This window comes from Copidosoma floridanum, unplaced genomic scaffold (assembly GCF_036245765.1).
Source record: "Copidosoma floridanum isolate Cflo_tuat_1 unplaced genomic scaffold, Cflo_Japanese_pri ptg000002l, whole genome shotgun sequence".
Classification (NCBI taxonomy): domain Eukaryota; kingdom Metazoa; phylum Arthropoda; class Insecta; order Hymenoptera; family Encyrtidae; genus Copidosoma; species Copidosoma floridanum.
In genome coordinates this window covers 3,029,487-3,056,206 of record NW_028321879.1, presented here as the reverse complement: position 1 = coordinate 3,056,206, position 26,720 = coordinate 3,029,487, and the positions used below count along the sequence as shown (strand labels likewise).

The following is a 26,720-nucleotide window of genomic DNA, read 5'->3' as shown; positions in this document are numbered from 1 at the left end:
CATGAATGAATAAAAAACATCAGCATAAATTGACTTTTAAATGAAATGATCGACTGTCACAGGAGCGTGGCTGCTGCATACAGCGCAGAGGTAGAGGTTAAAAAAGTATAACGAGTATGAAAAACATACATGTAGACGCGTATGCATACAAACACACGTTCAGCAGAGCTGCTATGACGAGAATCATTAATATGAGTACAACGAGGAGTACAAATCATATAAATATTTGTTTCGAACTTTCGGCGGAGGTGTAAGGAAAGGAAGTATACGTTCTACGGCCAAAATGTGGGGCTAATGACCCCAGTTTCTGTCCTAGATACGTAATATACTATATTTATACAAGTCATTACTTAACCGTATGTAAAACCAAGCGATACTAAAATATATACATAACAAAAAATTTTACCCGAACATTAAATGTATGTATTATCTAAATACAGAATATTTTATTTAATAATAAAACATTATGAACATAAAATGATCAATCCTCATTAAGTGTTAATTTGAATAAGAGCTTACTTTATGCTATATGTTGATATAATTAAGAGGTTTGATGTTTTTCCAATCTCGAATGATTTTTTTTTGCATACATTACAGTGGTTCGTTTTTATTTATGATTTTTCTGTGTGGTCAGAGATTGAAAGTTTTTTGCAACAACAATTATTGACTGTATTTGAAAGTAAAACTTTCAATAAAAAAATAAAGAAAAAACTTTTTGTTACGTAAAATTGATTAAATCAATTTCAGTTGTAGACGCTTCTATTGTAGACAAAGGTGCTACAAAAGCAAAAGACTTTATATGTGACTTAAAACTCGATTTATCCTGCCATGCTTCATCCCTTATGATACCTTTATTTCTTGGATACATTAATAAAGGATCTTCTCCAGTTTTTTCAAACAAAGTTTGTTGTAATGTTGTAAGCTGTAATCGCCAGTATCCATAACTAGCTTGTTTGATGAATTTTATCCATTGTTCTATCTGTAACTTTGATCGTGCACTTAATATGTGATGTTTTTGGGGCTCATTTCTAAAAGTTATTTTAAAAGCAAAAGAATTATCGTGCAGCATACTGACATTTACATTATAATTTTCTAATAAAATCACACCAGTGGGATTTGTTTTATCAACTTTCCCCGTCTGATAATTGTCTTGATAAAATAAAAAATTGTATCTTAGTTTGAACCATCTCTCTTTGAATCCTAAAAACGAGAAGAATAATAAATATTATTATTGGATCGTAGGTCAGCTTATAAATATATAAATTAAATGTGTGACTTTTAAATAACTAATTAAAATTTTTAAAATATTAAATGTAAATATTTAAGATGTCTTAAGTTGTACGGAATTATAGTCTTAATTATCGCGGAAAATCGATGATAATTCTAAACAAGTATAGTTACTAATATTATTCGCATAATAAAACTGACAATGGTAAAAAAACTATGCCTATTCTGAGTGTTTTCACTAAAACGTCTGCACAAAGTAAACAGTCATAGTGAACGCAAGCTGAATTTTGTTATCATATCCAAAGCAAGCAAGTAACATATGGCAATAAAACTAACACTAGACTACTAGTTATTGTCCATAATGGCGAGATGAAGACATTTACCCCCAGTAAACTCAAGTCAAAGAGGTTAAATTGAACATACTTTTGATAAGTTTCTTAGCCTTAATATTTATGAGCTCTTTATTAAGAATCAAGAAATTTTTCAAAATGTTCGAAGAGATAGTTTAAAACAACTTGCCAAGTACCTACCAACTTCCTACTAATTGTAAGTATTTGCCAAATATCTTAAAATAGCCTAGAAAATATCGGGCACATGCAATTATTATTATAGTAGAATTTAGTATGTGGCACCTCTACGAGATAAGTAAAAGAGTGAAGCAAAGCATACTGCGTCAGGGAAAATCTATTTGCACCGATCTCAAGTGTAGAAGAATCTTTATCGGAGAGGAAAAGTGGGAAAAACAATTTTATAGCTATTTGATGACGTCAGTTAGAGTAAAAGGATAAGCTACGTTTCTGTCTTTTGTATTCATACTGTAGTTGTAGCTAGACATGCGTAGCTGGTAAAATTCTAGTACACAATTTTTGGCACAGAATATCATTGGCCTTGCCTTATATATGAAAGATCTAGTGTAAAATTCAACATTTGCATAAAACTTGACTGGAGGTTAGTGCACCGAACACACAGGAAGGTGTAACCCCACTAATAAATATGGGTATTACATGTCAACTCCGCAACCCCCTGCTGTTCAAAATTTTTAAGATAGTAGAAGATAGGCTAGGACTTTTACATCAAAGATCTAGTGTAAAATTCAACCACAAGTAATTAAGCCCTTAAAGTAGTGAAAATATCATAAAAAGTTAGAAATGAAATTCCATACAAGTGAATAACTTTTACATAACTTGGTATTATTTATCAGAAATCAGACAGAGACAATTGGCTGGTAGAAATTGAACCATTAGATTATGTTTTTAACACGAAGTATAAGAAAACATGTAACCAAACATGTAAAAACTAGATAGTAACGTTAACAAATGTTGACATCAAGCTAATTAATATTTTATACGAAAAAAACTTGATCAAAGTGATGTAACTTTTACAACTGTTTCAATACGAGTTGCGTAATTAAAATGCTTATAATCTTTAGAATGTTGCTATTAAGCAGATGTATTAGCTAAACAATGAGTAATAAAATTTCTTACAGTGAAAATCAGATTGTTATGCTACTTGCTAACATATGACTATAAATTCATACGAGTTTATATGGAAAAAATTAACAAAATTTTGCTATCAGTTATTGAATATAAGTGGATTTTATGCAGAAAAGTATACAAATTCGCTAGACAAAGAATTTTAAATATATCTTATATCCACTAATTCTAAAATAGGAATGAGTTGGATTAATGAATACAATTTTAAAGTGTTGATACTAGGACTAAATTAACTTGTATGCCATTGTTTTTCTTAATCCTTGTAAAAAAAAATACAATAAGATCGTTTACTTATTTTTTTACTGTTTGAGTATAAAAATTATCAGAGCTTATTTTCAAAATTGAATGTGATAGAAAACTGCAGATGGGAAGCAATGTTTGAAACAATATGCATTACGAAAAATTTTCATGTATCTACTAGAAAAAGAAGTGATTGTATCAGTATGTAAAAGTAGTCCCGCAGTTTTGATTGATTTTATCTATATTGCTAGTAAAGAAGAAAGAACCATAAATAATGATTGTAGATAAAATATCTACTTTTGTTTAATCATAGTTTTTTCCAAAAAAATTATGTTTTATTTAATTATACTAACATCAAGTTTGGGTATCATATTAGCAAAATCGACAACAGTTGTCCATCAACTTTAGTTAAGATTGTAAAATTGCAAAAATATATGTACAGAAGGAGTAAGAGAGTGTTACATGAATTCCAACGATAATTCAGAATGGATTAATGATTCAAAACTTGCATTATTTACTGCCTTAAAAAAATGAAAATTAAGTATAAATACTTATTTTTTTTATGGAAAAAATCCTTAGAGATATCAAAAAATCCTAATGATAGTAAAATATTATTTCTACGTTTACTAGCAGACCAACTTTTTCTTCATTTCTGTGAAATTGAAATAATTCAAAATAAAGAAAAACATTGTGTATATCAAGTACAGTGTATTCCGTTTAATTTTAAAATTATCGTCGAATGCTGGAATCTGTGTAAGTAAAAGGAACCAAAAATGTACAATTTTTTTACACTGAAAGTGAGAATTAAGGTAAAAGCGTACATGTTTCTCCATCGTTATACGCAATCTAATGAGCTTCGGTTTTGAAACGGTAAACAAAATGTTATCAGTATCATTCACAAATTTAAGATTGTAAAAAAGCACCTTATACCTATTCATAAACAAAAAAACATTATGCACGATAAAACATGTATGGTGTGATTCCTTGAAATCATGACATAAGTAGGTATGGGATGTCATATTGTTATTGTACTGTTTGGGAGAATGAGCCTGTAAGATGAGAGTCAATGCTTGTGCTTACTAGTAAACGAGTAAAGAAAAGCGTGTACGTGCAGATATATGTTATTGTATAGCATAGAAGTGTGCACAGACGAGTCGCAAGTTGAGAGTATTGTTACGTCATGGCTCTTCGACGTAACTTTAGCGCGTGGAAATTTGAATGCAGCGAGCAGCGCGTGGACAGCAAATGAGTTTGTGTTTAGCAGTGTTTGTAATGAAATTAATTATTAAAAGTAATTAACCAGTAACTTTTCAAGTAATGGATAATTAGCAGCTAACAGCTCTCCTGGGTTGGCCAGTAAAGTGAATTGCCTGTTAAGCCGGTAATATATTAAAAGAAAGGAAAAGCTCAGTTGAATTATCAGCAAAACTTGCTTTATTGAATCACGAATATCATAAGGATAATTTAGACAACCGGAAATTTAATAGTATAACTCACTGTAATTAATGTTGGCAACTTGTTTGTTGGTCGACGAATTCTCCAGGAAAGAGGACGAGCTCGCAGGGCGCGGTTCTATGTAAACTCTAAATCGGATCGAGAATCGTGGGTGAGTCAAGGAGTGGAGGTAAATTTGATTAACATATTCTTGGAAAAAAGGTGCAGCTGCAAGCGTAAGCCAGCTATTGAATTTGGTGGGGGTAAGGTTAGGGAGCAGGAATGGCTGATGAGCACGCGATTGACCGAGCGTGCGTTGGTATCGATTTATGGTTGTGGTAGCTAGGTGACGAATACCATATAGTGTTTGTTACTGACAGTGGGTAGACATCACTAGACGTGACACGGCCCCATCCTCCTAAGTTCTTACTCGCCGGGCGTGTTTGTGCCTGGTAAAATTGGCTTCCGTTTTACAGATGTACGTTTTACGTAATTTAAATAAATCTAGGGTTACATTCGCATGGCATATTGTCTTAACGTATTAGTATTTCATATTACAATGTGAATTGAAAGCTAACAATTACCTTTCTTCTAATGATATAGTAAGTGATGTGCGGTGTTTCTTATATATTTATATACTTATTTATTATAATTATTATTATTATTATTATTGTTATTATTACTATTATTTTATTATTTTTTTTATTTTTTATTTATTAGCTACAACTGTATTTAAAGCTAACATCTAAGCAATAGAATTTTTTTTTCTTGCTATCGGAAATGCGTTTAAGTTCTGTTGTCGGTATGATTTCTTAAAATTATTCTTACAGTAGATGACGATGTTATTACGTTAATGGAGTAAAGAGGCAGTAACAATGACATTCAGACGGGATGGTAGGAGAAAACAAAGGTGGTTATTGCTAGACTACGACGTTGGAGTCAAATTTATTGAAAGTGGACTCACAGTAACGGCAAACATCATTATATAAGTTCTGGTGGTGTACTGGGTTTGGGCACTCAAGCTGGCATCTTGCAATGGTGTCGTCTCCATTACCTTGGAAATAGTGCATGGTACATGCGCAGCAGTCTTTCCAGGGTTCAATGTCAAGGAGACAAAGTTTGCATCACTGAGAATTATCAAGACATTCGTAACCCTTTCCTCCCAATGCAAACCGCTCTAAAAGACCGGCATATGTTATACCAGCTGTACTGATCGTGGCTTGCTCTCGTTCATGGGTTTTAGCTCGATCCCATTCGGGGTGTTTTATGAATTTTCTTACTTTACGATGCTGAAGGCTGCTGTTTAAGTTTCTAAGAGTTACATTTACTGCTGGCGTTGCTTCGTGTTTAATGGTGATTTTGGAAATGAATTCGGCATTGTCCAGTAATACATTTATTATCATATCTTCGATGAAGCTATCCCAGTATCGTTTACAAGTGTTGTCCCATGGACGTATTTGCCTCATGCCATCGACGTAGAGAGCTGTTTAAAATGAGATTTTTTGCTTGCATGTGTGCGAGGCTGGCTGCATATGGGTTGGTATGCGTTAAATGATAATGATTCGCCCCCTCTAGTTGAAAAAGTCGTCCCGACTTTTCGTATTTTTTTAACGATTGTTTTCGCAACAAATATCCAGCACTTAGTATTAGTTTTACAGTCTATGGGTCCATTGATACGATGCTCAGTGGATTAAAAAAAGATTAAGTTAGGGGTCGATGTGTGGATGGTGGGATTTGAAAGTGGTATACATATTTTTACGAAGGAAAGAAGATTTCAGTGATGAAAAAATGGGCTACATACATTACTATGCATACATTATTATTCTATTACGCTTAATATATGTGTGCGAATCATCGTCGGAGGGTATAATAGCGCTCCATCATACATATTTTTTTTGTCAGTGGTATTCTGTGTATCTCTAGTTTTGTGTGTGCCGTTTAAAGTTTTTTTTTTCTTTTTTTTTGCGCGTGATTTTGATTTGTTTTTTTTGTATGTATTTCTTACTTGTGTTGTTGTTTTTTTGTTTTCTTTTAGTTTGCTTTTTTTTATTGTTTTGTATTTTGGTGTTGTGATTTCTTTGTTAGCTTATTTTTGTTTCGGTGTTTTTTTTTGCCAGCGTTGAAATTTTTGTGTTTTCGTTTTTTGTTGTTTTTTTTTGTGTAACAATTTTTATTTTTTTAATTTTTTTATTTTTGTGTGAAGATTTTGGTTTTTTTGTGTGTGTACATTCCTCATTTGTTATAATTTTTGTTGTTGTTTTTTTTTCATTTTGTATGATGATTTTGATTTTTTTGTTTTTTTGTCTGATGATTTTAATTTTTTTTTGTGTGATGATTTTGAACTTTCTTTTTGCGTGTGTATGTCTTATTTGTGTTTTTTTTTACACACACACACACACACATATATATATACATATATATGTCTATAAATAGTGACTTATGCGGATTTCACGTGCTTCTAACGTACATATTAATCACATGGTAGAATTATGCGGACATCCACATAATTTCACTTTTTACCTCATAATGATCCTTAAATGCATGAGATTGACCGCGTAAGTCACCTCTTGATAAACATATATATAAAACTTCCTTTTAATTTATTTCCTGTAAAACAGAAAAGAGAATATTCAATTTAATTTTCTAAATCATCATCATCTAGTTCTGGTGGAATAATTATAACTGCACTAAGTAAAGGGTTCCAGGGGTACTCCACAGTTCCAATAATATTTTTGGTTCGTCAATTCCCTGACGTGGTCTTCTATAGTGCACTCAAAGATGCACCTGATTTAAATATCCTCCAGTCTATAGTTAATGTACCGGTGGTAACATTGTCTGCATGATCCCCAGACTGGTAATCCATCACCGCAATCTTGGCAAGTGCCAAAGTTAGGTGAGTTTGAGAGACTGTCTTTACCTCCGAGTTTCGTTATTTCTAGGAAACCTGCATATGCCGCGATCATCCGTAGCTGCTTCTTGCTGGCAACAAAGCTCGTAAGCGTTGTTTAGTAGACTTACGGATAGCGTGTTTATCTCCCGAAGCATGAACTGTCTGTTTAGCCTTCGTTCCATTGCCTTGTTTAAAAGGTTTCATCTGGTGTTCTGGACTACCTTCCTTAAGGACTCCTGTCCCACACTTGGCCCTGGCCCCGATTTTCATCTGTTGGTGTATTTTAAGTGTTGGCCCTTGCATATATTGGATTCTTTTTCCTGTTTACTACTTTGGCCTTAATCCTTCTTCTTTGCTCGAACCCCGACGCAGCCGTTCGTGCCAAAGTCCAGAATGCTAAGATTGTTAGCACGACTGTTACCATGATTTCAGACGTCAGCGTACCTTCGGTCAGGATCGTAATTGGAGCCATCTTTACAAGTAACAGATAACGAAGTTGAGGACTAACGGGTATTGCAAGTCTGAGAGATTCAACAAAAATAATGAGAAAAATTTGTTGTGCTTGCCTTTAAATACCGTTTAGGACTCCGTTGTTTGCATGTTGTGCAAAAGAAGCGGGCGTGGCAAACTTTGCTTTCTTTACATCAATTGGATTTACGAAAAGATGGTCTTGACTTGAGGAAAATTTGGGGCCAACGGTTTGGCTTCTGGAAAATTTTATTAGACGACGAGGGTATTGGGTGTGCATTTCGGCTACTCCCATTTTTTTGGGATTTTTTTTGTGAACTTTGAAATCTTGGGTGGCCATCACAGTGGGAGGTGTTGATGTTATCATTATAGAGTCATTATATTGTCTTTGCGAACGTTTGAGTATTGCACCACCTTTCCTGTGCCTGGTTCAATGACTGTAACTCGTTTCTCATCACTATATAGGGATCCTATGCTGTGCGCAACTCGTATAGGTAGAAAGTTAGGAGCATCGTAAATTTGTTCTGTCCTTTTGGCTGCGGGGTTCCTATTAATTTCTGGAGTGCGTGTCGGACCTTTGAAGTCGCAGCGAAAATCCGGGTCGATGCTACCGATGGGTGTATAGCTGATGCTGGTTTGGTCTAGCTTGGTTGTTAGCTTTTCAAAAGCTCTTTTTGTAAAAATTACATATTATATAATGAGGATCAATAGGGCTAGTTAAGCTTATCAGGAGTATTACCATGGCTATAAAGACGTTCGTCAGAGTTTTTGCATTATCTGCAAGGTACAGTTGTTGAATTGACATTTAATTGACTAGCTACCCTCTTACTTAATTTACTTGGAAAGTTAGTGCCTCGATCCGTTAGTATAGCTGCTGAAGCTCCATAAATACAAATGAATGTCTTAACGAAAGCATTTGCTACTAATTTGGCAGTTTGATCTTTTAATGGGACTGCTGTAGCATATTTTGAGAATAAGCACTGCATCCTTGGAATATACTCGTTATTTTGCTGAGTTGCTGGTAACGGTAATGTCTAGAGCGAGTTTAGCAAAAGGTTTGGTAGGTGTGTCGGTGATAATTAATTTTTGTTGAGTTTTGACACGTACTAGTAATTTTAGTTGACATTCAAGGTATTTTTGTATGTACGATTGGATGTCTTCCTTCTGATGTTCCCAAAAATATTTGTGTTCTAGTTTGTTGCAAGTTTCATTTGCACCTTTATGCCTTTCTTTAGCGGAGTTATGCATTTCCTTAATAATGTTATATTTTTCCTACGGCGGTGGATGCTGTATTCTTCCAAGGCAAATTATAATTTTGGTTTGTGTTATATGTTTTTGTAACATCTGTAATATTTTTTGGAACTCCATATTTTCTAATTTGGCCGTTCTAGCTAGACTGACTGTCGTTATATTTTTTTCTATTAAACATGGTACAATAAATCAAGGTAGGCCCATGCACATGTTTACATGACAAAACTTATCAGAGAAGAAGCCTGTATGACGTCGCAATCAGCGCTACATTTAAATTGTACATGTATAAATGAGCAGCAAGCCACAAAGTGTTTTCGTTATTTATTAGTAAGGTGAGTGTTGATGGTCACTGTTACTTAAAAATATGAAGTATAACGTCGGACTTGTACAAATGACTGACCAGTTCAAAAACGTTTTCAAACTATAAGGTATAAGTTACGAAAGAGAAATATATTAACTCTTCAAAAAAATTTCAAAACTTATTGAAAACACTAAGTTATCTCATTTTTTGTTAAGATATAAAAAATTTTGCTTACACTATTTAAATTTGAGTATTGCACATGAACTAATTATTACAACTTAACTGTATTTTTTTACTTTGTATTAGACATTTACTTTATGTTAGTTCAGTCTAGTTAGTTTATGTACAGGTTATTAGTATGATACTCCATTTAACCCGCTGTTATTAACATAATTTGATATTTAGCACAAAATACATATCAAATTTGGTACCAAATTATAACGTTATACAGGCTCCTACGCGAACTTAGATGAAAATTGTCTGGCTAGGAAGCCTACCTTGTTTTATTGTGCCATGCTGTGTTAAAATTTTGTTTGAATTGATAAGTGACTTATTTAGCACTGTTGTTATGTTTGTTATGCTTTTTTTTCTTGACCTCTTATGGGTAAAACTGTGTAAAAACTGGTGTTGTGTTTAATTAATTTAGGTGTGCCAATTGTCAATTTTTCCAAGTGGGATAATTTGTTTATTGTACGAATATCTTGTGTTCGGTCATCTTATGGTTGGCCAAGGTTGTCGGTGAAGTAAACATAATTGTCTATTCTTATATAGATCTTTTCCCTTAAAAAATTTATTCTATTTTTTTGTGTAATTAGGGTGGATGGGCTATTATTGTTATCATTGTTATTCTGCGTACTATTTTTTTTGTGTTCTCCTAGAATGGATGCTTCGCATATAGGTAGGGTTTAAAAAAATTCTCTTCACCGGTATGAGGGTCTCGCTGCTTACTTTTATTAGTTTTGTGATGGGTGCTTAGCGAGTTTTCTTCGGTTTGCCTTATGTCTGTGGAAGAGACAGTATGCTCTTGCTCGAAAATAGCTGAGCTGGATGCATAGTCTTTATTGTTATTGTTGTCGAGTATTCGTTTTTTGGGAGCCAACACTGATAGGACTTCTTTGTAGCGGGAGTTGAGGAGCGGGGTATTTGGCAGATGTTGCGGCTCTTTTTTTGTGCAGGTGTGTGAAAGTATACGAGCGTCGATTGGGTTTCTAGATAAAGCGTCTACGTTAACTTTCTGGAAGCCAAAATTATATATAATATCAAATTTGAAATCAGCGAGTTTTAGTCACCAGCGTATGATTCGAGAGCATGGGTCTTTTATCGAATTGAGTCGTACAAGAGGTCGTTGATCGCTCGCTAATATAAATTTTCTTCCGTACAGGTAAACTCTAAATTGCTCTAGGCAATATATTAGAGCCAAGGCTTCTCTGAAGGGCGTACAGTAGTTACTTTTACTTTTGGACAAGGTGCGGGATATAAAATTGATGGGCTTAACTTTTCCAATTTTTCCTTGTAAAAGCACGCCTCTTTTAGCGTATCTCGAAGCATTCGTTGTAAGTATAAACGTTTTTCTTAAGTCAGGATTAATTAAAATTAAAGGAAAGAATATTTTATCCCTCTGAATTTGAAATGCTGTTTGAGTTTCTTCGTTCCCCAAGAACTCCTGATCCTTATTTAATAGCATGTTTAAGAGTTTTGCTATTTTGGCAAAGTTTTCTATAAATCGACGGTAGTACCCTACTAATCCTAAAAATTGTCGAATATTTATTTGATTTATTGGTCGAGGAAATTCTTCCTCTGCTTCTATCTTTTTCGGGTTGGGTTTCAGTCCATCTTTACTAACTATGTGAGCAAGATAATTTATCCCTTGGTTTAAAAATTCGCATTTTTTGGGCTGCAATACTAAATTTGCTTCGCTTAGTTGCTTCAAAAATTGAATAATAATTTCACAGTGTTTATAGAATTCTTGGGAGTGAATACATACATTGTCGAAGAAAGAAACTGCTCCTTTAATGTTTAGAATTAAGGCTGCTATAAGTGCTAAAAATATTGGTGAACTTGTTTTAAATCCGAAAGGGCAATTTTTAAAGTAAATAAGTCTTAGATCGCACATAAAGGGAGTTTTATGTCTATCTTCTTATTTTTTATTTTTATTTGGTGGTAACCAGTTTTTAAATCAAAGACTGTAAAATATTAAGATGGGCCAATTTTATCAAGAATATTTGCTATGTCGGTACTGGATGATTACAGTTGGGTATTACGTCATTGAGTTTTCTAAAGTCCATAACGAATCTGTATCCTCTTTGTCCGCCGGGTCCTGGCTTTTTTGACACGCAGAAAACAGGCGCCGTGTAAGGGCTCATGGAGGGCTCAATGACTTTGTTCTGAAACATTTCTTTGACTTGTCTGTTTATTTCTTACTGCTAGATGAGAGGTTGCCAAAAAGGCTTAATTTAAATGGGGGTACTAGTTGTTGTTGGGATGTTTAACTCCATGAGGTCCATAGCAGGTAAATTTTCACCTTTAAGGTGAAACATGTCATTATAGTCTACTATTATCTCTTTTATGGCTTTTAGCTTGCTATGCTCGATGTGCTTAAGACGTAATAACCTTACAATCTTTTGCTCGCGTGGAATTACCTTCGAGTTTAATGATGTGTTTAAGATTTTTTTATTTTTGATGTTTGGATTATATTTTCTTTTTATTTGTTATTTGAGATTTTTGATGCAATTATTGGCACGTTTTTTTGCTTGTATGATTTTCTGAGAATTTTGTTTTTTTAAATATGTGCTTATCAGTTTTTGTATTATTTGTGGTCCTTCTTAGTATTTAGTGCTGAGATGTTTTTGAGGTAGGTTGAATTCTGTGTGATGTCGCAACCTTTATTATTGTATATAAGTGATTTTTCGAAGCTTTTGACGCTTTTGAGGAGTTCGTTTTCTATTCACTTTCTAGTCACTTTCATTCGTATTCCGATGTTGTGCGTATAGATCGTCGTTATGATTCTCAGCTTCGATGCTTTTGCAATTATCGACAGTTTCGCAATATTTTCTTTTGGGGTTAAAATTTTTTCGATTTTTGAGTATGGATACTTGATTGTTGTTGAGTTTGAAGTTTTGGAATTTAGTGTCGTGGTTGTTTGAGTCCAGATTTTTTAAATTTCAGATTTCGGAGATCATTACAGATATTTTTGTATCTTGATTTCGGATTTCAGCGTTCGTAGAATAGTTTTTTAATTCTTGATTTCGGATGTCGGTGATTTTAATGTTAGCTTTTATTTCATAATCTTGGATTTCGGCTTTTAGAATATCATTTTCAATTTCATGATTTCGGATCTCGAAGATCATTGATGATTCGGGATTTCTTATTTTCTGGTTACTGGTGAGTTCGGATTAGGCAGCTTTCGAAGATTTTAAGTAAGAGTGCTCTGTTTCTTTAACGCGTAAGAAGTTGTATGAAATACTAGTACTTGCGAAGGAATTTTCATGCTTTTTTGGGAATGCCTTGTGTTATTTGTTCAGCTTTGGATAGGTATTATGTAATTTCTCATTTTAAAGTAATTTTCATAGTAATTTATTTGTAATTGATAAGTACAAAATATCTTGTTTCCTATTAGGCCGTATGTTTCTATATAAAACTCATCTGTTATGATGTGAAATTCGGAGAAGTATTCTTGAAGGCTTAGAACGATGTACCCTTAAGTTTTAATTTCCCCCTTTGTTATGCCTCTTACGTGTAGAATGGTATCTTAAAAAATCATGTATGTTGGATGGAATGACGGATTCTTTAATGAGTGATACATTCTCACCGTTGTCGAGAATAAACGACAAGGGTCGATTGATTTCGCTGAATTTGATTGTTACGATAGGTATTTGGTTTTTTATGTTTAGTAAGACGGTTTTGTTAACTATTATCTGTTTTAGGAAGTTGTTAGTATAACATTGCTGGTCTCTCCCAAGCTTCCCCTCTGGAACAAACCTGAGTTATTTCCCGATGTCTTTTATTTGATTTTATCATTGTAGGCCTTTTTTTTATATTCACTTTTCCAGTGACCTAAATTTTTGGTATAGTTGCACGTTTTTTAATTGTTTCGATTATCATTAATTGAATTCGGAGTTTTTGGCTGCATGTATTGGCTTAGTATATAATTTTTAGATTGATATGTAGGTGCAGGATTATTATGTGATGGTTGACTCCATGACACGCCCATTTTTAAGATTGAGTGTATAACGGTATAGGAGAGTGGCTAGGACGACGTTCGGTGGTGGATGGTATAGCATTGTACATGGGTGTGGCTTGGTAAGCGTTAGCTTCACTAGTATTATAGTGATACCAGCAATTGCCTGCTGTGAGCCCTCGTCTTACACAAATTTGGCATTTTTCTGGAGTTTATATTAAGTTTATTCATGCATCTTGACTTTGTCTATTAGTTATGATTTTTACTGTTTCTTGCAGATGTCCAAATTCATGACACGCGAAGTCTTTTTCGTTTTCTATCGCTTGGGTTGTTGCAGTCTCTAGGTCGTACGCGTGGCCCATACGTGTTTTTATTACCCAGTGTAACCCTCTTATGAAATATTTAACTTTATCCTGTTTTACTTGTGTATAAAATTTCTGATGTATTCGACCGTCGCAGAGAGTTGCTTGAATTAATTCTGTGGTGGTACCTTTAACTCCATTAGTAAATGAAGTAACACTTTTTTTTCTTTGTTTTAACGCCGCTAGCTTACCCATTATTTGATGCCATATTTTTGCGGATCTGACAATGTTTGTAAAAAAATATTGCTTTTTCTTCGATGGTGTCAAAGATTTTATTTTTGATGAAGAGCCATACTTCTCCTGAAAATTGCATTTTAATAAATTTTGCTAGATCGGGTTTGTTAATTTTTGGAATTACGTGGCATGCTTTTCTGCAGCCGTCTAAAAAGCTTGGGAGTGGGATGTTAGATTCGTTATATATAGGTATTATTTCGATTGCGTCTTTTATAGAAAGGTTGCCAATGGGTGCCAGAGTTAAATTATTAATGTTATACAAGCTGTTTTGAGTTTGGAAAGGAGTGCTTGATATGGGCTTTTTAAAAAAAACTAAAGTAATTGTAGTGAGCAAAATCGTGAGAGTCATGATTTTTAGGTGTTTCGATAATTTTTGTAAGCGTGCCGGTGCTTGAAGTGTTAGTGATTTTATATTCAATTGATTTAGTTGTATTATTGCCAAGTGAAAATCGCGATTCATAATTTGTTCTATTAGGGTTGGTGAACTGTGATGCTCTCATGTGTGAATTATGTGGAGTATTGAGGTCTAGTTTTAAAATTTTTTTGGTAATTTCCATGTCATTCGTAAAAAGTTTACTAATTTCTTGGTTGAAGTCGGCGATGGCTTCTTTTTGCTGAATGGCAGTTTTTATTTCCAAAAGATTTATGTTTTGAGTAAGCAAATCTTTAAAGACATCAATGATTAATTCGTCTTGACAAACACTTGTGACGATTTCCGTGTCTATTATTCCCGATAAGGATGCCACTAATTTCTTGATATTGGTAGCGTTTGCGAGATCTATACTGTCAGGTAAGTCGTTTTCTTTCATTTGTAAATAAGTTTAACAATCTGATAAAGTCGGTTGTCTTTTGCAGTAAAAGTGGGTTTAATTCTGATTTTTACGTGGGATTCAAACGGCTCGGGGTGCTGAATAATAATAAGACAGTTAAACCCAGTCAATCTCTATGTTGTTATATTTCCTTGAGGGAAGGCGCTTGGTGGTCCCCAGTTGCTTATTACGACCATTTTTTTTTAGTCCCCGCATTTTAGAGCTTTCTGGCCACTGCTGTGGGTTTCTTTATCTTTTTTTTTGAATCTACTCGTCCTTTTTTTTTATCAATAAGCCATGCTCTATCCAACGCAGTATATGCCATACTGTATGAAACGTCCAAGGCCACTACGTTGTCGTCGTTGACGGTCTTTTTTTCTCTACCACTTTAAGTAAGATTGTTTAAGTAATGTTTGTGTTATATTGTTCATATTGTTATGTAAACTAATCATTTTAAAAAAATAAATAAGGCATTTTTATGGACATCCCCATTTTTTTGTTTTTTTATTTTGTATACTTTTTTGAACGAAGTTCCTTTTTTAGCGTTATGAGTTTCGTGCAAATGGGGGCTGGACCAAAAAAAGAGTAAAAAGACTTTTTCTAACCGCACTATAGTAATACAGCCATATATTAAGCTATTTACATTGCCGCGTGCAGCTTTCTATTCCTGCTCGCTTACCGTTGGACTTGGCGACTCTCTTTTGTTTGGCCTTTTTTGGTTGTACTCGGCTAGTAGCTTGTCCCCTTAGTCCTTACGCTGCATGCCATCAGCATATACCATATTAATCTTTTTTCGCTCCTGCATCCCACACTATTGCACAGATTGCACTGGCTGTAGAAAGTGGCTGTTAATTCCATTGGTCAAAAACAAAAAATGCGATTTATTCTTATGTTTTTCAATAAAGAAGAAATTGGTCATTTCCCTCCATAATTTTCCTAGGAAAACGGAAAAAATAGTTTTGAGCTAATCAGAAAATGGCTTTATTTATTTGTATAAAAAATTTATGAACAATTGCCAACTTTTTATTTAGTTTTATGTTTTTATCTCCGCTTCTATTGCCCCTAGATAAATTTTATCACCGTCAATAGTTTCGTCATCAAATTTCGTATAAAATACAAACTTTTAAAAATTTATTATTTATTGTTTATAATGGTAACAAAGTTCGAAAAAAAATTGTTGTATACCAAAAAACATTTGATCGGCGTAGAAAAAAAACTACCACATCAATTTTTAAGTAGTTGTGCAATAACATAGATATGACGTTACACAATAACAAGCTATTTGTAAGATTATAAAATAATTATTAGTTAATTATCAATGATTTATTTGGCTGATTTACTCTTAATGATGTGTTATTTTTTATTAAAAAAACTGTTACAATCAGTTGTCATTTATTTTATACATAATAAATACGTTTTATCATAAATTTTTTACTGTATTAACTTAATACTTTATCCCATACATTATTACTATATATAGTGCACGACTAAAAAAAAACAATTTGAACTTGGTTCCTACCGAGGCCAAGAGTCCGTAGACCTCACACGGCTGATTTTTTTTCAAGTTTTGATTAGGGTTTCACAAAACCTATAATTGTGTTATGACACATATTGTTCGTGTTTAAGCTCTTCTCTTCTACATAATAACTCGATAGATATGCCCTTGTAGGCCTTAAATTTTTTAAATAATTATTTGATTACAATTTACTGCTGTTCTTTACTACTCCATTTATTTAATCTTACGTAGCATTTTTTACATGACTTCTTTGATGCTTATATTTATACTTTGGTACTAAGGTCTAGCGTTCAACTTAGCTAAAGTATGTTTATTTATTATAGAAGTTGTTTGTTTCTGCTGGCCGGTTGATGTTCCTGTCGCCGATCACCCCGTATTTGGATGAATATTGCTTGCAGTGTCATAGAACTCATTGCACTTTCGTTTCTCACTACGTTGTTTCTATTTCTTCTACAGGCAAACATTATAGATAAATTCAGTATAATCGCCCCCCCCCCTTTTTAAAAAGCCACCCTGACAAGAAAATTTATAATGAAGAAAGAAAAGGTGTGTGGAGTAAGTACACTAAATCTTTGCACCCAACGTAATAGGATAAAAATTATCTGTTAACTACTTATTATGTTAATAGATTTCTCTCATTAGGTAATTATATTTTGCATCGCTTTTGCACATATTCCTTCTTGACGTATATTAAATTCTTATTTTTCTATCGCCAACTTTTTCGGGTACCCAATGCTTCAACTAGTTTTCTTATTACATATCATTTTAACGTCATTATTTACGCTACTTCAGTGGACCTTCAAGATGTGTTGATTGCGTACGTGATTTAATTATATTAAAGATTTATTTTTCTTTACCTAATGTTACTTAACAATGCTCTTACAGCTACTATAAATATTTGTTTTTTTTTCTGATTTGGAACTGTGTGTATTCTTAAAAGAGAAATTTATAGGTTATTCGCTGGTATTTTGACTAAAAGTTTGTTGGGTTTTTGTTTTCATTTGAGAATGATAGGTATATGTTTCGCATCCCTTCTGTTTTATTCCTCTTGTTTAACAATATTTTAATACTTGGATTCTTGATCTCTTTTTTCATCATTCCTTAACGAGCTGTTTTTTTCACTAGTGTGTATGCTTTTTTTCTGCCATGGTATGCCTGACATTTACCAACGATGGGATTTGCTGTTTTAGTAGCAGGTTTGATGAATTATTTCTTCAATTTAGAGCTTATTATTGCTGTAGATTTTTCGAAACTTCACTGTAAGCACGTTTGCTCTTAAAATGTTTTGACTCCGTTCACGAGATAGATGCACTATTTTCTTGAGTATTTTTTTCAATACAGATATGTATGTTTCTGCACATACATAATTTTGTTTAAATTTATTTAAGTCTCATTATAAAAACGAATTATTTTCCAGAAATCTCAGTAGTTGTTGTTTGTTAAACACTGTTCGGTTTAATATCATGGTCAGTCACGCAATCATAACTTATCCTGTACTTCCGGTGCTTCATATTTTCTTTTTGCGTACGTAGGCTTATTTATCATTAGTCGGGCTCTGAGATAAATTTTGTTCTTCACCATTGCTTAAAAGTCTTATTTGAAAATTTTTTCTCTGATTCTCTCCTATGATCGGCACTTGTTTAATCATTCTGATTCTGAATCTGCATCACTGTACTAATTGATTGTTAACTTATCTGAATCGCTAATCTTGCGTGGCTTCTTTTTTTCTACCCTTCTGTTCGAATCAATTAAATCAGATATTTTCATCTGCCATTTCTTATCTTTTCTAATTATGTTTTTCTCTCTTGTTGTCCGTACTTTGAATATTCATGCCAGCGCGGTGGTGCGCTCACATCACAATATCTCTCTTTCTCTTCCAGTTCATACAATTTTCAGCACGGCAGTTCCGGATTTTTCTGTCCTTCTTCCATTATTGAATTTCAAGAGAGCACATTAAGCATTTTTTTTTAAATACCTGGGCGATGTATTACGTTTAACTTATAGCCTCTTAACTTTGCCTTTAACCCGTTAAATCTTACTCAAACTCGCCTTCGTGGCGCGACCGCGCCACTTGATGTCGGGTTTTTTCGAAGTATAGTAGTGCTCCAATGGCTCATGATCAGTTATGACCAGAAATTTTCGTCCAAATAAAAATAATGCTATTATAAAGCCATTAGATGCATCCGCAATAATTCACAACCGACTCACTATCACCCTGCGTTATTGTTTTAAGTTAAGACAATAAGTTGTCGATTCCCCCCGTGTTGCCAAATCATCTGGAAAGGGCTGACAAAAATTTTTCTATAAAATTAAATAGGGATAAACATGTGCCGAACTAATCTGCTGCTAGCCCTCTTAACCTTCTTTCCAAAATTTAGATGCAATATTTTTTGCAATAGTATGCGCAGTAGTGTTTTCTGCAATAATTTTTAGAGTGGAAAATCGATTTTCACGCATAGTGTGCGGAAAAGATTTTGCTACACACCAGAAATCATTTTCATAACATTTGAATAACTAAGCTGAAACGGTGACGTCTAATTCTTTGATTTAAAACAACAATACTACCTATCAAACTTCATCCAAAAAGTCATCTTAAACAATGAAAGCAATGAATCACGAATACACACCAAATTCATTTTTTTACCAAATTTGTACCTATTTTCCTCACACTTATTACGAAAATACGAAAAAACTTGAACGCAACTCGTGTGGAAAAATTTCCTACACTCGTGTGATGGACTCGCCCTCGTGACCTGTGTGCTCAACTGGCACTGGTTTCTATCAAATCTGACCACTCGTACACGTCAATCATGACTCGTATGGGAAATCAAGGTTTCCTCACTTATGACGTTAATAGCTATTTTGTATGGAAAGAGGACCATCGATTTTATTACTTTAATCATTTAATTAAGTAATGAAGAACATGTAGGTCCTCCATTGAATATAGGTATACCATTTAATGCATTGTTTAAGTAGCCTAATATATTAATATTGGACGTTGGAGCCTACGGTGTATCTTTTTGCTGCCTTATACAAAGGGAAAATTGCATAGTTTTATGCTGGGGACCATTCCGTATGTTACTTTGTGTCCTCTGAAGTAACTCTTACTGCTTATTAATCGATACCTCAGTTAGCCGGTCAAACAAAGGGAAAGGGTATTCACTACTTAAACACATGTTATGGTAATTTTCTTTATATCCAAACCTTAGCCTGTCTGTCCTATTGTTCAATATACGATAGTTATGATTTTTTTTCCTTTGAATATGGAGGTGACAAAATCCCAGTCACAAAATGGGACAAAAGATTGTTCAAAGTTCGTATTTTCTTTCTCTAACCTTTAAGTATACTTTTCCTGCTAACTAGTAATGCTTAGCCCTTCCATATTTATTTGATTACATTTCCCATTCAAGTCTATTTTTTTTTAAATCGCATTCTCCTGTGATACTTATTTTTTTGGTCCAGTTTCCAACACCTCTCTTTTACACTAGGATTTCTTTAATTGAAATTTTAGGTTTTGTGTTTTTAAATATTCTAAGCATACAGGTTTGATTTTTTTTATCGATCATTTTCCAATGATTGGGGGTCATATTCAAGCATAACGGTTATTATATCTGATTCATCTTGTATAATGAAAAATATATTAATTTTACCAGCCCCTGCATTGTCTATTCTTTCCCCAAGATTAGATATTTTTTCTGTTATTGTCAGAGTAGTGTGCACTTAATTATGTTATGTAGGATTCTAAAGGTTCGGGGTGCTTAATAACAACGCGGCAGTTAAACTCAATCAATCACTTTATTGCTATATTCCTTGAGGAAAGGCGCTTTGCGGTCCCGGGTTACTTATTGCGACTATCCTCCTTCTAGTCCCGACGTTCAAGAGCCCTGTGGCCACTGCTGCGGGCCTTTTTATGCTCTTTCTTCCCCCACTTGTGCTCCTTCCTAATACTAATAGCTGTGGCCCATCCCACGAAGTATGTTCCATACTGTACGTGACAATTATATTAGTCGGGATCAGTTTACATATGGGAAGAAGAGAGAAAAAAAATATTCCATTTTATTTTTATTTTATACTTCTATTTTGTAAAATTACAATTTTAGATAGGTAATCTAAATAAATAAACGTGTGTTAAACACGTATTAAAATTTAGCTATTGTAACTGCACCTAAATTATATTTATAAATATTAAGCTAGGTTTATTAAATTTAACATTAAACATTTCACTTTATAAGTTCTTAATAAACAATACTTTAGTTACTGCTCTAGATAATACTATTTACTCTGAAAAAGTTGAACATTTTATTACAATACTTTGTCTACGAGCTTTCCATACATTTTTAAGCAATCTCATTACGTAACCTGCTGTCGATCTTTTGTCAATGTTATCCCCAGCATAGTCTGAATCTGCCATACAATCTGAAATGTTACTTTTCTCATCGTAGTTAAATATGACATTCATTTCTTTTGTTTTAACCAAACATTTCGAAATTCGCATAGCATACTTAAAGTGAGTTTTATTACAATAATTTTGGAGTCTGCTTACGTAATTTACACAACAAGTAGCATCTGATCTCGAAGCTACACTTGTATACAAAAGTTTTTCAATCAAGTTTCTATATTTTATCTGGTCTTCACAAATTTCTGCTTTTTGTAACTTTAAGTTTGATTCTATAGGGGTATTGTAACGTTTTCTAATCTAAATTTGTGTGCTAATAAATCAATACTGTTTTTTGGCTTAGTTTCATAATTTCGTTTTCCTTTTTATAATCGATTTTAATTTCAATGTACTGTTCAACTTCTCCTAAATCTTTTATAACAAACTTTTATTACAATTTTTGTTTTATCTCTAATATTTTCTTAATAAAATCCCTACAGCAAATTATTAAATCATCTAAAAAATTTTTTAAAATAAATTAGATTTCATTCTTTCTTAGTATAGTGTCGAAAATCGTAATGACTTCGTGAGAAATTTTCTTTTTCAGTGAAATTATTAACAGTATCATACAAAATTCTAGGACTTTCTTCCAAACCGTTCAATATAATTGTACTCTGTGTAATTTAGTAACTTTCTTTTTATTTAACTAGCTTTTTTGGTGGATTTATATAAACCTCTGATTTGATTTTTCCATTGAGAAATGCAGTTTCAAATATAACTTCGTATACTTTTTAGTTTTTCAGCAGTTTCTCAAGTATTATTTTTATTTAAATTTTTAATTTCAATTCCTTTCATCAGAATTTGTCACCTCCTCAAATGGACTCGGTACATTCGCATTAATATCATTAGCATACATAATATGAGTAATTGAATTACCATATCTCTGAATCGGGTTGTTTTCTCAAATACTTTTGTTAGCTTATAATCACTTTTTTCTGATTCAATTTTATTCACTTAATTTTCATGTTCACTTTCTCTTGACTAATCTTTTTTTTTTTTTTTCATTTTCATTATCATTCTCATTTTTGTTTATATAAATTAGTCTTATTTTATCTTTAATTACCTTTACATGTCTAGCTTCTACAACTCTATAGTTTAATTATAGTCTGTAATGTTTTTACTTTTTCTTTATTGTTTTAGCTTTCTTACGAATATTCTACTACCATAAATTATTACATGCTTTACATTAGGCTTTTTACTAAAAAATATTTCAATTTTTTTGTATTTCATCAATCATTTTTTCTTTCACTAATTTACTTAAATATTGAAAATTTACGTGACCTAACGATCTGTGCCATTTTTCTTTATTTGTTAATTTTCCATAATTTGTATTTTTCCACTTTTCTCTGTGCTATGTATATCAATATTTTCTTCTCTGATGAGATTACAAAACTTTTCATCAAATATAAACCATACTCTTCTGTAGGCGTTGCCATTAATTTGTTCTTAGATTTTGAATATATTGTAATCTTTTCCGTTACTACTACCTTGCTAGCTTTAGCTATGCATGATACACTAATTATAGTTCTTTCTATACATTCTAAAAAATAAACATTATTGAATTCTACACTTATTTCTGTTGGATCGACACTTTCTCTTGATTTTATCAGTGTTGGATTGACACTTTTACTTAGACCCTTGTCCTAAGTTGTTGATTATCACAGACCACCAAAGCAGCACGTGGAAATAAAAAAAAGAGGAATTATAACCAACCTGTGCTACCATGTTATAATTTTTGAGAGTTGGTTTGAACAAATAAACATGTGTTAAGCTATAATACTACAGATGAATTCTAACTAGCAGCCCCTTCATCTCGGCTTCACCCGGGATTCACTGAATAAAACGACAAAGTGTGTTGACACGTAATGTAACACGTTTTCAGTTGCAAATTTTATATCTATTCCTGATACTTCTCAGAACAAAAATCTTCTCATTAAAAACATATTTTATTCAGAATCCATGTAGTTTATTTTGTCAGCTGTAAAATAAAAAAAAAATTAAACTATGCTGGGAAGTACCGTGCGTTTCTTACACCATAAAATAATTGTTGACCCCTACAGGGTCGTTGATTTGCACTTTCTCTAGGTATAATACATAAAAAGGGCTATTTTTTAAAACTATAAATATTTAAAATTCACAAAAAATATGTAATTGAAAAATTGTTTTATCTAATCTTACAACTTTGTCACCAAAGCAACCAAGTTCTGGAGCTTGATCTCTCCATTTTTTATTGCCACAATACATACAAATACACATTATTCTACCTATTTAAAAATCTGGAAAATTAAAGTAATAACTGTAAGAGTTCTAATGAAAATCTGAAATCTCATGTAATGGATTCTTTATTTGTTAATTTTGACGCTGCTGTTTCAATCTCGATGAATGTTCTGCGTTAGATTCTTGACGCCAAGAACTTGAAACATTGTAAGAATTTGAAGATTTTCTTCGAATTTGTTTTCTTGAGACTATAGGCACGGTTCAAACTTTTGTTGGCCCTAAAGGCTATTTTTTGTTAACTTTGTTAACTTGTAATGTATTTATTTGCAAGGTAGTTCGATATCTAATTCATCAGGGTGATCTTCTCTGTCCTGCTGTTCTAGCACCAGACTGATTGGGAGGAAATTTACGTCTGAAGCGTTAGAGCTAGTTGTAGAACTCTTTACCAACGTCTCCTGGTGTTACGCTGGAGACGTTGGTGTCTAAAACACCTTCTTTTTCTGAAGAGCTTAGTCGTTTTGATGATCTAAGGTGGAAAGATTAGTTCCCGATACTTAACTGTTGGAGACTGTCACGTTTGCTAAAGATTTTCTTTTGTTTCGTTGCTGTTAGGTTTGCTCAGTGCAGACCTTGGAAAGAATTAGTGATTCCTAGTTGAATGCTTAGAGTCGGGAGGATAATATAGGGTTATCGGTTCCAAGCCTTGCGACGAACAGCTCCACTCGTGACGTCTGCCAGTGAATAACTGACTTGGTTTTATAGTATCCGGCTTAATATAGTCTTTTAGTCGACAAATCGTTGCTGGAAATGGTAGTAAACATGTATTTGTTGGCAAGGTAGTTTAACATTAGGTGTCCCTAAATACAACCGATGAGATTGATGGTTAAGTAGGAAACGTAAATACTTATGATGGCTTTGAAAAGGACCAGTAGCGATACATCTAGCCATTTCTTATTATTATTCTTTATGACTGCTGACTCCTGCTGGCTGTGCGGGTAGCTTAACTCTAACCTTCAGAGTCTCTGCGTACGGAAACCGTGCTGGAGAGATATACACTGACCAAAGGATATCTCGTCCTCGGGTCGTTCCCTGGATAACCAACTGCTCATCGGTAGTCAGGAAAGTGGGCCTGGAGAATACCTTTTCTGTAGACATGTCGATGCTACGAACCGCCGCGGAAGCTGTTGTGGCTGCTCGAACTCAAGTATGTTCTCCCTGGATTGCTGTTGTAGTATAATCTGCTCTGATAGCAGCACCAGGTTGGAAGAATGGCCATGATATACTAAAATTCTAGAGCAGATTGTACTCTAGCTTAACATGTCTCGTGGTATTTTGCCGAAGATGTTAGCATTTACAGCACCTTTTTATTGGTGGTACTCGTCAATATTGGTGGTTCAGGATTGAGTTCGACATAATTCGCTTGTTTATTAGAGAACAGTATCGTTGGTAGCCGGAATGCACAGCTGCACAACTCCCAGCTCTAGGCTTTATGCACTGTCAGTAAACGACTGTGTATTAGGTACGCTGGTTTTTCGATTTTACTTCGACGCCACCTGGTGGATTTAACTGAACTAAAGCGTAAAGCTAGCGTATTTTTGCAAAACTTTGAGCTTAGTTAATGCTTTTGTGATTAACTATTTTAAGAAAAAAAACTATACTACAACCATCTAGGAAAAGTCAAGAATTAGTATACAAAATTTCAGCAAAATCAGTTGAGTAGTTTTCATGGTTAGCGATTACAACGGTTTTAGCGACTTTGCTTTTTATGTTAGTAAGATAAAGACACACTTAAGTTCTACAGTACAAGCACATAAGCTCCACTTTACTGTTAGTGGCAGACTGGCTAATAAAACATATTGCACAGCATGCGTGTACTGCTTGACGCCACGCATCGTCTACTGACTAAAGAATCGTCAGAAGAAGGTACACAACCACCAGTATATAACCTTAGTCAAAGTGAATTACGACAAGAATTGACTGAAACGGAAATAGACTCAAATACAGATACTCACTTAGACTCAGACGCGATAAATACTAAAATCTTCGTTACACCCAGTTCACTTAATGAAGGTTCAAACGACGACGTTTCTGAATACCAACCTTATACTATGACTAGTAATATTGATAAGGCTACTTATTAAGAAGTAAAAAAGTTAACAAAAAAATTAAACCATAGTCTTCAAGAATATAATAGAGTCAGCAAGTACCGGACCTATAGCAAGTAAGACAATGAAGTCTTAACTAAAACTTTGTGCCAGGTGCAATTCTTCGCATGGCGTTTTAGTTAGTAGCCTGCCACCGCTCATCTAGTGTGGTCCCTCATTATTAGCTTAATTCCGGAATTCCATTAGTAAGTTTTAATATGCTGATCTACTTTGTTATAATTCTTTTGTTAATTGGCAGTAAATCATCGTGAATGAAATAAAGAAAATAAATTTACATATAGTTGAGAATGTTTTATTAATTCAAACCAAATTAAATTAAGGAGATGACAAAAAGAGGCGGTGCTGAAGGAACATATAGGATCTATCCTGAGAACAGATAAAGTACGTTCACACGTATATATTTTTCAAACAATAACACTTTTCTTTTTTTTTCGCTTTTAAGAAAACGAATAGTTGCACTATCTGCTGTCTCGCAGCATGTAAAGAAGCGTGAGACTATAGTCCACAATTTTCGATTTTAAACCGAAGGCAAAATTGAATGATAATTATTATTATTCAACAAGTTTTGCTAATTTGGACAACTTCTAATTGATTCAAATACAAATAACAAAAGTCTTTTAGTTTTTATGTTGGATGTTGATACTACCATGAAATTGCATATAATTTTATTAATAAAAATTATTATTACATGTTGAAATATTCTTTAATTGTATGAAAAACACTGTTAACGCAATAAAGCTTTTGATAAATTAGATAATCTTAACAATGAACTTTTTTTTTTTTTAATGGAAAGATATTTATTTCTTTAAAATATTATATGAAACGTAAAAATCCTACCGCCATATGAATTTAACTAAAAAACTAGTATTTAAATAATGATGGTTTAATTTCATTCACATTTAAAGTCTAGGTTAAATTTAAGATAATTTTTTTTAACCGAATATTGCTTTCTTCACAACATTTTGAATTTTAAATTTGATATCTGATTCATTTTGAATGAAAATATTGTTCAGATCCCAAACTCATTAAAAAGCTACATATGCTTGACCGTGTAATAAAATGATTTTTTTAAATACAACTTAACAATATCAAAACTTTGACCTTGAGTCACATTTATTGTCAATATAAATAATATAAAAATTTTTTCTCCTCTTTTCTCTCCTTTTATTATTTCTGCTTCAATGATGTATTAAAATAGTTTATTTATACCTAGTCTTGTACCATTACATAAATCATCTGATATACTTAAATTTTGAATTAACATAACGATTTCTCCTACTTTTACTTTTAGTTAGTGAGGTAAAAGCCCCCTCATTTAAACTATTTAAAATTTCTACTGGAACATTTAAATATTTATTATCACCTGTTTAATCTATACTTTTATGAGTAGCATAATCTATACTGTCATAATTTACAGAATTGCCAGGAATTCCGTTAAAAATTTTATTTCCATTAAATGAACTCCATTTATGGCTTTTTGAATTTTTTATTTATTGAAGAT

General features: G+C 33.1%; 1 protein-coding gene across 2 annotated transcripts in view; it reads right to left on the bottom strand.

Moving 5' to 3' along the window:
- Positions 1 to 493: 493 nt before the first annotated feature.
- LOC106647054 (pleckstrin homology domain-containing family J member 1) overlaps positions 494 to 26,720 on the bottom strand; it is a 122,201-nt gene continuing 95,974 nt past the window's right edge. For both annotated transcript variants that reach the window (XM_089595282.1, XM_014363307.2), the window contains exon 3: positions 494 to 1,200. In XM_089595282.1, coding sequence (XP_089451408.1) covers positions 719 to 1,200 — 482 coding nt within the window. In that variant the 3' untranslated portion in view covers positions 494 to 718. The remainder of the gene's footprint in view (positions 1,201 to 26,720) is intronic.